At 41.7% G+C, this 13658-nt stretch overlaps 1 protein-coding gene across 2 annotated transcripts in view; it reads left to right on the plus strand.

Annotated features, from left to right (window-relative positions):
* LOC117412565 (voltage-dependent calcium channel subunit alpha-2/delta-2-like) overlaps positions 1-13658 on the plus strand; it is a 180820-nt gene that overhangs the window by 146840 nt on the left and 20322 nt on the right. For both annotated transcript variants that reach the window (XM_058999924.1, XM_058999925.1), the window contains exons 12-14: positions 3432-3542; positions 5275-5353; positions 10088-10137. In XM_058999924.1, coding sequence (XP_058855907.1) covers positions 3432-3542; positions 5275-5353; positions 10088-10137 — 240 coding nt within the window. The remainder of the gene's footprint in view (positions 1-3431; positions 3543-5274; positions 5354-10087; positions 10138-13658) is intronic.

A 13658-nucleotide genomic window follows, 5' to 3' on the forward strand; every position in this document is an offset into this window, starting at 1 on the left:
TCTCAACACTTGGTGCATACAATGAGAAAGGCTTTTTCCAAGTCTCTTTAACCCTACATACTGCATTCTGCCGTTGAGTGTAGTTACGGGTGTTAACAGTACAATGTAAATGTTGTGTTTTAGAATGGGGCAGCCCCCCCCCACACACACATAATCGTTCTGGTGGGATAGACAACAATCCCAGCTCACCATTAAAAGGCTTCTGCCTGACACAGATGAGCTGCAGTGATGTGGGGAGAGTTTTATAACCCCTGGTGACTTCAGTTAATCACACTGATAACATTTATTTTTTTCTGTAACTCAATATTATTTTAGGCACAGCTTTTCAGACTCCAATTTGCTGCTTTCTTTTATGTGACTAGATCCCCCCCCCCCCCCCCCCCCCCCTCAAGTTCATATCTGGCCTCAATGAAATCGATTAACATTCAAATTTAAACCTTCACCCTCCTCCTTTATTCTGTAGTTTTTCTTCACCAAAGGATTCCCATTTCCACGTTAATTGGAATTTAATTTAATAATTATATTATTATTATTGAAACAGTTCATTGGTCCTCTCTTGCTCACTCCTGTTTTAAAACACGTTTATTGCATTTAATTGCTGACTGTTACAGAGAATAAAGCTCTCCAGCTGTTTTTCTTCTCTCTCTCTTGAAGGGATAAGTACAGTACTGCAACTGCTGAAGTTTTATCTGATAATAAGAGAGTTCTCCAGATCCTTCCCTGTTTTTAGTGCAGTAGGTGGCATAGTTAATAATGCACCATTCTTTCACTTCCGTGCGCCTGGGTTTGAATACAAAGGGAGTTATGTTGGCGGTCTCTTACTTGTAGCCTGGAGAGCCCAAGGTTTTAGCTAACTTTTCTTAAAGTTCAATGACACCAGCATACAATGGTTCTGTCCTGAGAGGCAAGGTCAGCATCCACTTGAGGAGCCATTGATAGAATGGTACCACACTGGTAAAGTATTTCTATTTTGACACACTAGTGATGTTACAATGGTACAAACAAAAACACACTGGTTATTCATTCGTGAGGTTTTATATTTCAGGTACACATGGAATGAACTGCCTTGTTACGCTACAAGGATGAGACCAGACCATGTTTCAAATTTGAACAATGTTTACCGTGTATTAGTTCCACATACCCACATTACATTCTGCACTGAACGCTATTGTTTAGATACAATACGTGCCGCTAGTATTAACAGACAGGTAATTGATCAGGCTCCCTCAACCCCAGGAGAGAGCCTCAGACACCAATGCTCAAGGATAGGGCTGGACCAGCAAATACTCAGCAGCTTTTGTTCTTGGGGGTTAAGTTACCATATTGAAGTACAGTGGTTAGACTGAAGCAGATTTGGATTCAACATACACATCAGTGTGTGTCTGGTCCACTTTAGTCCAGCTTGTGGCACTGTAATGTTGCAATCCCAGAAAACGCAGTTACAACAGATGTTTATCAGTGACCCTGTATGCTATGGAAAAAAAAAGAAATTATGAATGCAATTAAAATCAAATTTCAACGACTCATTAAGCAAAGTGTTGGTTCAGGCAGGGAACTCACTTTTAACCTTGGATTAAATCAAGCATATTTTAGGTGCTTTCAATACTCAGAACAAATCGTTCAGTTGAGTCGCTGGTATCTTATTTGTCCTTCGATAAACAATAGGTCCAGTGATCGGTAAGGATGGGATTTATACTTGTCTCAATCCATTACACCCCCGCTATGATCCAGATCCCCTCCTCTTCCCCAGCCTCCACCTGCTTCTTGGCTTCGTCGAACGGGGCTAACATGCATACATACATACATACATACATACATATGCGGGCGATGAAATCAAATATGTGGAATCTTGAACAGCCCCCAGGCAGAGATCTGGGGAGCTGAGATTGAAGTGAGCTGCTCAGACCCACAAACAGAGCACTTAGAAAACACCATTGGGATTCTATTACCATAATACTACTGTATTGCCCAAAGGAATCACTAGCAGGACTATAAGCAGAATGTGAAAATGGTATCCTGTTCTCCTTTTAGTTAGTAACCCCAGCCAGGCTACTTTGTAATTTTTGGGAGATTTTTTTTAACTGATAACTTACTATAACTGTGTTCATCGCAAATGTTAAGTCTAAATGTAACTGTTAGTTCTACAGATTCAGACCTTCAGATGCTTTTATGACTCAATATAAAATAAGAAACTGATGCTTAAAATGATAAGTTTCTTGGTGTTTTTTCCTGCCCACACTGAACTCTGTTTTCTATGTGTTGAGCTTCATAGCCGGTGTGAAATTCCACCGGACTGATTACAGGCATGTCTAACTTGACTGTCCTCATAATATGATGCAGCAGTTTGTACCTAAAACAAAGGATTTACAATTTTTCTGTGAAGAAATATTGATCTAGATTCTATAAAATTACATAAATGCAGCAAAAATGTATTTGGTACTTAATGTGTTAACCCAGTACCTTCCGCACTGCAGTCTCTGAGCTGCTCCGTGTAAGCTGTTAATGTTATAAATGATACATAGGTGATGCACTGAAACAATACAGCCTAGCAGACCAGTTGTCGGCAGTGAAATGATTGCTCAGGTTGGCTAGGTGTAGCGCCAGGCATTGAAAAGCCTTGCAGCAGCAGCTGCTGACCACACTGCATTACACACTAATGGCTGTCACTATGTGACATCAGAGACAGGAATAGAGCCTGCATTAGACCACGCTGTTTCCAGTCAGACATTAAGTCTGCGTTGAGTGCTGGTAAATTAGGCTCAAGATTAAGTCTTGCAGGCAAGAGCACCCTATAAACTATGGGATAGTAAACTGAGCTTCAGTGAATACCCTTATAAAAACATAGCAAAGTGTAATAAAGCATAAGGAAAGCATAGCAGAGTGTAATAGGGAAAGCATAGCAGAGTGTAATAAGGAGGCTTTAACCATTGAACCACACAGGAGGCATAGTTCACACACCCTAGTCTCTGTAAGTCGCCTTTTCTGTGCTTTGTTATGATTGTGTCCCCCCTTACACCCTCAATGCATTATTAGAGAGCTTGCTCAACTCCAGCGAATGCTTGGAATCTTGGTTCACAGCATTCACGTCGGGTGCTTTGGTCAAAGAGAACTATTACATGTTACAAGAAGACGCCCAATACTCACTTCACATCTTCTAAAAAAAAAAAAAAAAAATGGAACTTATTTATTTCTTCATTTTAAATGAATAGATGATTATTACAATTAGTTAATTGGTTTGTTCTTAAAGGGAAAGAGTCAACATGACAATAAGATGATACACAAAAGTTGTTTTGGAATGGTTTTCTTTTACAATGAATCCTTTTGCAACAATACTATTCCAAACATGGAAGCAGTGAAAGTTCCTCATTTAAACCTCCCGGAGATTCCCCCCTTTCATCCTCCCCTGCTGTAAAGTTTCTGTGTCCTCACAGAGGTCCAGCGGCCCCCGGGCGAACTGCAACAAGATCATCATGATGTTCACCGACGGCGGAGAGGATCGTGTTCAGGACGTCTTCGAGAAGTACAACTGGCCCAACAAAACGGTGAGACTTGTGAAAATAAAATAAACGATAACACTTTACAGTTTGTCTCTAATTACTGTGTATTTACATAGACTTTCCGCAGTAAATACATGTGTACTTACACATAATGACTATGTTATTATGCATTGTTGCAATGTACGTAATGTGTAGATCTTTTGGCATGATATAAACCTAACCCAAACCCATTTCTGATACAATTGTGTACTTTCATACAGTATATCCTGCAAACGATTTACTCATTAAGTACATTGTAACTATGCATAATAACATTGCATTTATGTGTCAGTACACATGTATTTACTAAGTAACTACAATGCAAATACAAAGTAATTAGACACTTCATGTAAAGTGCTACCCATCTTACAAATGTAAATGTGTAAGGCATGTCATAACGTAATTATAGGGTTACACAAGTCACTCTGCTGCCAGCTTCACTCCTCTCCCTCTCCCTGTCACGCTCTCCCTTTGCAGATCCTGGTGCTTCAAGACTGGTCGCATGTGCTAGTTGCTCTGATCCGATACTTAATTAGACACTTAATCATCTGAGCTGGTAGTGTGCACAGGACAGGATGTTGCATGTCTGTTTCCTATCTCTCTCTTTGTCTCTTCCTAAACCCCCCTCCTGGTCTGCCCATCTCCATCTCTCCCTCCTTCCTTTGTCACCCTCTCCCTCTTTCTCTCCCCACCCCTACACAGTACCTCTCTCTCCCTGCCATAACTCCACTTAATGAGCATGAAGAAGAGAACTAATGGAGGAGAAACAGATTGAAAATGAAAAGAGTGTGCAGTGTTCATGTGAGAGAGATAGAGATAGATAGATAGAGAGGGGGGGGAGTGGAGGGGTCTCCCATGCCCAGGACACAAGAGTGTCAAAGACTGCGAGCTTTAAAATGTAGACTTCTGTCTGTCTGTCTGTCTGTCTGTCTATACACAGAGTAGGTACACCACAGGTATGCATTTATTGCCTGTGACAGGTGAGAGGCTAAGAAACTGAGGCTTCCGTCCTTGTGATTCAGAAGGGCAGTGGGGCACTTAAAGTTTAATAGTCTGGCCAATAAAGTTCTGGAAGTCAAAGACCGAATTATAAGGCACCGTTTACAGGTCTGTTTTTCCCTGTGTAAATTCTCCCTTGCTCGTTGACAGGGCCGCTTTCTCATGATGTGTCTATACTAGGTATAAATCACAGTGTCCCTAATGAAGCGTTTTAATACCCTGTCACCGACTCGCCATATCGCTTGCTCACCTTGACCTGAGAAACAGGCAATAAATCTCTCTTTGAAACCAAATAGTGCCTTATTGTATCAGCGCTGGAGTAACTGGGCCCTTAAAATGAAATCTCTCCATATTGTGCAGTGGGGCTACGGTGACATTGACATTGCAAGCATCTTCATCAAGCACAGAGAGCCTGGCAGTTTCTACTCATTCAGTGACACTTTCACTGCTTGATCAGCTCATCTTTCAACCCTAATGCAACTCTATAGAGCAGCTGTCTCATTCATGCTGGTCCACACAAACTGTATTCTATCTTTTATCCGACCACGGATTGACCGCCAATCCGAGCTGATCCGGCTTCTCCCACATTCCTCCTGAATCCGCATTGCAGAACTCAATTGCCATTGATTGGCACGCAATAGTAAAAGTGAGGGAGGACAGCTTTCCTTGTTTTCAAATTATTGAATAGCTGCCTTTAAGTACTTGCTAGTCTCACCTTCTCTCTGTCTGTGTATTCCAGGTGCGAGTCTTCACCTTCTCAGTGGGACAGCACAACTATGACGTCACCCCCCTGCAGTGGATGGCCTGCGCCAACAAAGGTAACCCGCCACCCTTAGCAACAAGCTGCCCTTAGCAACAGCACACTTTGAGGAATCTGCCATTGACTGCTCAGCACAGACATTAGGCAGCATTACCATGAGTAAGTGTGCCAGCTGAGGAAGTTAATCAATCCACCGATTTTATAGTGTTTGCAGTGGAAGCCCGGACTTGAGAAAGTTCAACTTTTGCTAATCCAAGCAAAACAGTTCTGCCAGAACAGGATTGTGATAAGGCTTTGCTGTGGTTATTGCTCTGGTACCATAGTACTGCTCAAAACAAGTTTGATTGATACCTTGTCATATGAAACTTCAGGTCTTTTACACCTTTTTGCTGACCAGATAGAAAGTTGCAAAAGAGCGACCCCTGGCAGTGGGTTCTGGTATTCTTTGGAATGGACACCATTCTCTGGCAGCGTTCTAGAATTCTCAAAGGAAATGAACATGCACTGTGCCAAATAGGATGCATTCCAGGCTGAATTCTAAGAGTAAATTCTATTGACACTGAGCAGCATGTGTCCCGGACCAGTAAAGGACACATGCTTTTATTTTGTTTCCCCTTTCAAGATAATGAATTTCAGAATGCCTCCTTACAAGCTCGATTTTCACAAGGTGCAGCTGGAGTGGACAGAAGCCGCTTGCTTTTCCTTTCATTGAGCAGCTCAATCAAACCAGATATTTTGTGTCCTGAGTGGAGGGTTTTTACAGCGCCACATGGACCCACGCCTGTATAAACAATGATCTGTCAAGCTGTCTGTGTGGAAACCACCAAGTCGCGATTGAGTCTTGGTTCCAACTGGCAAATCACACTCTGAACCACAGTCAACCCTTCACTGCCCATAGCCAGAGTGGCAATCAGAGAAGGGCTTTGCGCTGACTGAATTAAGTACAGGAAGGCATTTGGACACACCATGCGCCATTCCTGTGGGAAATATGAATATGCACTGCAAATGAATGAATGCATGAAAGTTAGCAGAAAGATTCTAGCAGTCTGATACCAAAAAAAATGACACAGAGAAACATTGATATCACTTTAGGTTAGTAGGCATGTATAACCATGTAATTATACTGTATTAACTATGTAATAACATGTGGTTCCTGTGTGTACATGGTAACTACTGTTACGTGATGCAATTACAAATACACCCATATTCTACAAGTAGTTACCATGTAAGAGCACACACTATTGGTAGGTACCCAGTTATTACTGTGTTGTTACATTGTTGTGTATAATGTAAAGTGCTAACAATGTGTGTTCTTTGTGTTTGTTGTTCGTTATTGTACTGTAGTAAGATGGGTTGGCTGTCTCTTGTTTATTGTGTTAACTAATACAACTGATACAAAAAATTAAGTATGATGCAATTCTGTAGTCAATCTGGTGCTCTACTGACGATTCTTCCTGTTATTGCAAAGCATTAATATATCTATAATTCAGCATGCTGATTCATTCCCCGCTATGCACTGATACATTATTACAGTTTATCGATGCTGAATTAAAAATGTAGTGAATCAGACCGAGTAAGACAAATGAAATTTTTTGCATGAAAAGGCAATTCGCACAATTTTTGTGAAAGGAAATTAAAACTGTAAATATTACAAAAGTAAAATAAGAAACCACCCCAGACAGCCATCCAGGTGCCTCAATTAACCGTCTGCACCATTTTATTGCTAGTTTTGTAACATTGTTTTGCAGTCTGGTGTAAAGGCCTTGATAAATCTTCTCTATTGTGTCTAAAAATATCACAACCTTTATTTACCTTCACCTTATGCTTCCCTGTCAGATTTGTAATGACCCGATAATTTAGAGAATATTCCCCGGTGGTTCATGACCAGGCACTGACAATTAAATATCATTTGATAATGTATGAATGCAGTAATTATTACAACAGGTACCAGTGTGAAAAGAAGTCTCTCACTAATTCGCACTCGGCTGTGTTTTGTGTAGCATCTCTTCAAGACAAGCTTCATTTGGCTTTATTTTAATGATGCCTCTTTTACACAGTGAGTTTTCATTATTCAGGTGCTGTGCTGAAGCATTCCACCCGATGTGATGTTCGAACGGTTCCTAATTAAATTGTCAAAAACTTAGCTTGTTGTAAAGTTGGAATTAATTAAATAAGGCAATTGTTTTTGTACATAATGACCGAGTATCTTCCGATTCATGTGAAGGCCTGCTTATCCCTTTTCTTAAATCTGCAGAAAATAAACCATACCAAAAGAAAATTGCTTTTTAAATAAGCTGTTTTATATTGCTGGACAGTGCTCATTTAAGCAGGGCGATTTGACTTGTAGGCTGGAGATAACAGCACCCTCTGTGGCAAGTGGTGGTAGTACTAGTATCTTGTTGCTGGGGTAACGGGGTGGAGGCTGGGCATGAAACGGCGACCCCACGCTCTGCAAGCGAGCGTCTTTACCACCATGCAAAAGAGCCGGGCTCGTCTGCATTCGTCCTTTTAGAGCTTTTAACCTCCTCTCATCTCACAGACAGCGGGCAGACTCCCTAACGGCAGTGTATTAGACTACACTGCCCATTGTCGGGTGTCCCCAAGTTTCTTTCCTCATCAGTACATTTTTAGGGTGTTTATTGAAAAACGGGAAACGTACGTGCTGATCGTGTCTGTGCATCCGTTCTTCTGTCTGTCAGCCTGTCACACCCTATATGGTAAGCACAATACTACAGAACTGTCTTCATTTAGATTTTCACCAAGCTTTTGGTTATAATCCGATAACCTCTTGATTTTATGCAGATATTTTTTACTGTGTGCTCACTATGCGATTGCTTTTGGCAAAAGTGACTTTTCTAAGCTTCATGTTTTTCTCTTCCTGATGAATTAGCCTGTGTGCTCGTGTTGGGGGATGTCTGAACCCCTACAAATGAGTGTTTGTCCTACTGCTGAGCCACTGCTCGCCAGTCTGATTCATAGCAACACACCACAGCACCATACATCTGTATACAGCTGCTCTGTGCAGAAAACTGTCTGGATAACACTTCCAGTACATAACAAGGGACGAGAATTCACGGCACACTTTAGTTCAATGTGTAATCTTTTTGCACAATATATGTAAGTAATTGTATCAGAAAATGGTTTGGGTTTGGGTTTGGGTCAGGGTTATGTAGTGTAAAAAGATTTACACATTAAGTGCATTGTAACTATGCATAATAACATTGTAATGATGTGTAAGTACACATGCATTTACGAAGTAACTGCTATGTAAATACACAGTAATTAGAGACACTTAATGGAAAGTGTTACCCATCTGTGACAGGGTAGCGTCGTGGGCCCAGATGGTATTCGGCAGGCAGAGAGACTCAGAGACAAGGAAACTGCAGTTAAAGCGCTGCTGCGCGGTTTAATAACAAAAGGAAATCAAAACACTGCTCACAGAGCAAAAATAAAACAGTTAAACAAACACAAAACTGTTCAGGCTGGACAGAGCCTTCACTGAACTTGCACCTTTAACAAAAATACAGCAACACACCACCAAACTATTCACTCAGCAACTCCCTCCACCAAACAAAGGATTTTCCCCTTTTTTATAGCATGTGGCTGGAGCCTAATTATCAATTATTCAATTAGCTCCAGCCACATTCTCACATGTATTTTGGCAGGGATAGGAAATTAACCCCATCCCTGCCAACCACCACCAAATCAGCACACAACAATATTATTTACAGGCAGGGCGCTGCCCTGCTACACCATCTTACAAATGTAAATCATGCTATAAAGTAATTATAAGGTTTCTTATAAATGCCTCAGTTCCATTTGAATAACATTTAAAGCAATAGTTGCTTTTTATTGTTATTTATTTTGGCTGAATGTCGAAACAGCAAAGTGATTTAAATGGAACATGGCCAAGAAGTTATGTGAACAGATTAGATCTAATATCACAGAGCCTGCTTTTAAAACACTTATTTCAGAAATTCAGAATTGTGACAATACCCCTGATTTCAGACTCTGATTTCCAGACGTCCTCACTGTAGCACACAAAACACAAGGGCAGTGGAGGCCGGCGGCTGACGTCTGTGCTTATATTCAGGAGAAATCTTACTTGGTGATGTATTGAGAGCTGTGCGAGCGAGCCACAGCGTCCTTTACAAGCAGCACTTCCAAGGACCTTTAGAGAACATCTCTGTTAGTGATCTCAAGCACTGGACTGTACTGTACCTCTGCAGAGAAAGCCCATCTGCACCTGCATTGAAAACACAGCCTGATTCCTTCAGTTCAGGAGAGGAGACTTCGAGGTGACCTGATAGAACTTTTAACAAATCAAGCCAGGAGTGCAAGTCCATCTCAGGTTTCCAAAGTCTTGTAAGTGGCTCAAACGGCAGGAGTTGAGCTGAGACCTCATCTGTCAAGGTATCAACCCCTCCGAGCAGGCTGTGGTGTACCTGGAGCAAGACTCTGGGCACTCCTGTTACAACCCTTTTGAAAATGTTTCTTTCAAAACTGGGATCCCTTGTACCTGCCTTGATGGCATCAGTTACGAAGAGAATCCATACAGCGGATTGGTTTGGACAAACTGCTCCAAAAATATGTCAAGTGTTATTTTAAGTATATCTTATAACGTTTTAAAGCTATGAATTCATATGTACCCAAACCCCAATGCAGGGACACATTCAAAATAGCTAGATGCAATTAAACGTGAGTACGTTCATTGTACATGTATTATTGTTGGGTGTAGATAATGTGCAGCTTGACTGACAACCCCCCCCCCCCCCCCCTTTGTCTTCCGCAGGTTACTACTATGAGATTCCTTCAATGGGTGCTATTCGAATCAACACCCAGGTGAGCCTGCCATCTATACTGTTCAATTGCACTTGCAAATAACAGACCGCAGATAGCTAGTACTGAGCTAATGCAGACTGTGAAGACTGCATCAACAAAAGCCAGGTCTGACTGGTCATTAAATATATTGTGTTGGACTGTCCTTTAAACTGCTCAGAAGCTTAGAAAATTTGAGAGTCCTGCCTTTATAACTAATAGTAAGAGTACAGCTGAACTGCCAGCTCACTCCACTCCCCTCTGCTGTTTTTCACATGGTTTGCTCATACATAAGACCACGGAGACGCGCACTTGTGTAAGACACGCACGCACACACATTCCCGGATCCATTACTGCAAACTCTCCAGCCTGATCTCAGATGGGGAGTTGTTGAAGCTTGAAGCCTTTGCATAGCAAATGCAATCAGAGCTGACCAGGGGAGGTAATTAGAAAGCGCAAAGCCCCCTTCTCTGTGATTGCAGCCTGATTTTCCACAGCCTCACTTAGCAGAGAACACAGCCAAAGAAAGGAGAGAGAGAGAGAGAGAGAGAGAGAGAGAGAGAGAGACTAAAAGGCAGCTAATTAATTCAGCTCCTTCTCTAATCAGCCATTCTCCACACTCGGAAAGGCTCTCCCGCAATTTAAGGAGCGCGTAGCAGCTCAAGGCTGCTCTGGATTGGGGAGGCTATCGAGATGGAGAGGAGAGGAGGGGTCACAGTCTCCTCGCATACACTGTGACACTCTAGCACATGCACGCACCAGCACATTACAACACACCCTTCCTCTTGCACCCCTCACTGGATACGAGCTGTGACAGGCTGTCAGGGGTCACCTATCCCATCGGCCGGTGACCGCGTGCGTTGGGGAGTGATGGGATTGTCCTCCAACGATGCAGGCTTGCTTGCCAGACCATGCAGGGAGGAGGTCTCCACCCAGTGGTAGCCAGGTGTTTTTTTGAACTCTGTGATCCCAGACTGGCAGAGCAGCTTGAGCCCCCTGCTGGGTTGTATTACAGCAGCTCATTTCTAACTACTCTTCGTTCCATTTCACTGAAAACAGACAGGATGCCCCCCATCACATCCCAGTGAAGCGTGCGCTGGAATAAGTGGGGGTGAAATTAAGAAAGAGAAGCATGAAATTAAGAGTGCAGATGGAACACTGCTCAAAACTGGGGGGAAGGCGTGCCAGCCAGAAAAATGAAAACCTGCAAATGCACTTAAAAAACAAACAAGCAAACCACATTTCTGAATCTTAATATTAGGATAAAATCGCCTACAAATGTATTTAAAAAATGCCACGTTTACCACATAATTAAGAAAAGCTAAATGTAATCAACTAATGCATCATATTTCATAGATTTATTACAAAACACATTTGCACAAGTCGTGTATAAACCAATCTAGTAATTTGAAATGAATGAAAAAGCCCTTGCATAATAATATTCAGCTTGGATAAATGACTGGAGCTGTAATGACCTGTGTCTATGTCTGATTAGGCCTGCTCTCATCTGTTTTGCATTGTCTAGTGAATTATCCCCCGTTTCTCAATCCTGGTCAGATTCCAATTGAAAACTAAAAAAATGGAAAAAGTAACTACAAACCAGGGCAATCAGCAGGCCCCGGAAAGGTTAGGGGTCTGTCGGGAGCGCAGATTTCCAGGGCTGTGACCCAGCGCTACTCGTTATGACAGCCTATTAACCCCTGATCCTGGTGAGGAGAGTAATGTTTCCTCCTGTCATATCTAATTAGCCGTACTGAAGAAACACGTTGGAGAGAGCGAAGCGCGGAGAGCAGGGGAGCAGGCTTTTATGTGTATTCATTTATCTATTTAAATTTCATTCACCGGCAAAAGAAAAAATATTTAGACACATAATTTAATTTTTAAGAAAGGACAGCAGGCATCCCAGCACTGCAGTACACAGCACATGAAAACCTGCTAGAAATGCAATGGTCAGTAAAGCTGGGTTAAAGCTGTGCAGAACTGGAAGCTGGGCTGGCTTTCATTGGTCATGCTGCACCAAGAAATGAAATGCTTGCTGTCAGGAGATCGTAACGTTGGTTCAAGAACAAAAAGAAAACATGAAAGATTAGCGCTTTGTCATACAGACAATACTAGCACGTTATTTGAGAATACAAAAAGAACAGGCTAGTAGAAATGAATGATGTTGTCGCTTATGTAAAGTGCTTTGAGATACCATGACATGATAAGGAGCTGTATAAATGTAAGCTGATGTTGCTGTCTAATGGCTTTTATAATATATACACAGCACAAGATAACCCAGGTTGAAACGCGAGTGTTGTTACTGATAGTGCCTGCCAGAAATACTGTAGATATATAATTAACTGTAGAATTGATTGATCATTTAATTATCTACCTGTAGTCCTGTGGGTTATCAGGTTTTTCCATCGCATCTTTTGCTCATTTTCCAGACAGTTCTTTTTGACAGTTAAAAGCAGAAGCAGAATGAGTTGACTCTGAAACTGAGTTTTTCCAGGACACCCCTCAATCAGGCGCACGGTTAGAGGAGCCGATCAGGCCTGGTTTCGCACTCCTTTTTACAAACCTCAAGTTTTAATTGAAACATGAGAAAAGAAAAGTTGCCCGGTGGAGTGCAGAGACTTGAGGCTGGTGCTGCCGGGAGATTATTCTCTGCTAACTGTAAAAATAATATGATATCTGTATAATGTGAAATAATGTATAATGTGATATCTTGTAACAATTGTAAGTCGCCCTGGATAAGGGCGTCTGCTAAGAAATAAATAATAATAAAAATAATAATAACCGCGCTGGCTCAGGCAGGGTCACGCCTGTCGCCCAGCGAGAGCCAGCTCCGACCCTACAACATGGTGCAGTGATGGCTTTCCAAGCCACAGTAATCACTTCATCTATGGCTTATTCATGAAGAATTGATTGACTGGCATAGGGCTGTGCAGGCTGCAGGTATGCAGTCGAGCTGTCTCTTTTCTCCATAGTTTGAGGTTTCCCTTATAAAACTTTCCCATAGTAAAAACACAGCAAAGTGTAATAAAGCACAACAAAATCATGGTAAAGCATAGATAAGCATTGTACAGAGAGGTGTGGTGAAGCTTATTAAATAAAATAAAAACATAGCAAACCATGGTAAACTATTCTGAGTGGTTATGGGTTCTCTCTTATAAAGGTAAACATGCAACATGATAAAGCTACTAAACCACCAGACCTGTATAGAAGAAAGAAAGAAAGAAAGAAAGAAAGAAAAAGAAAGAAAGAGAAAAAATTAATGAACAAACGAACGAACGAATGAACGACAAAATGTTACACAGAAGACAACTGTTTCTTATTATTTTAACAAACTGCCAAAACCACAAAAGCCATCTTAACACTTGCAGGGCAAATGAACTTTAAGCTCCGAGAGACGACCCTCCCTAATAATTGAATACACTTTATTGAGCCCTTGTTGTATCCCAAGCCTGCAGCCCAGTTGTGTTCCAGTCTACTGGGCTTCTCCAGTAATTGGCTCCAATTTAAAATACATTAGAGTGGCCATGGCAGGTGATTTAAGCAGC

The sequence above is a fragment of the Acipenser ruthenus genome, chromosome 25, assembly GCF_902713425.1.
Source record: "Acipenser ruthenus chromosome 25, fAciRut3.2 maternal haplotype, whole genome shotgun sequence".
NCBI classification, from domain to species: domain Eukaryota; kingdom Metazoa; phylum Chordata; class Actinopteri; order Acipenseriformes; family Acipenseridae; genus Acipenser; species Acipenser ruthenus.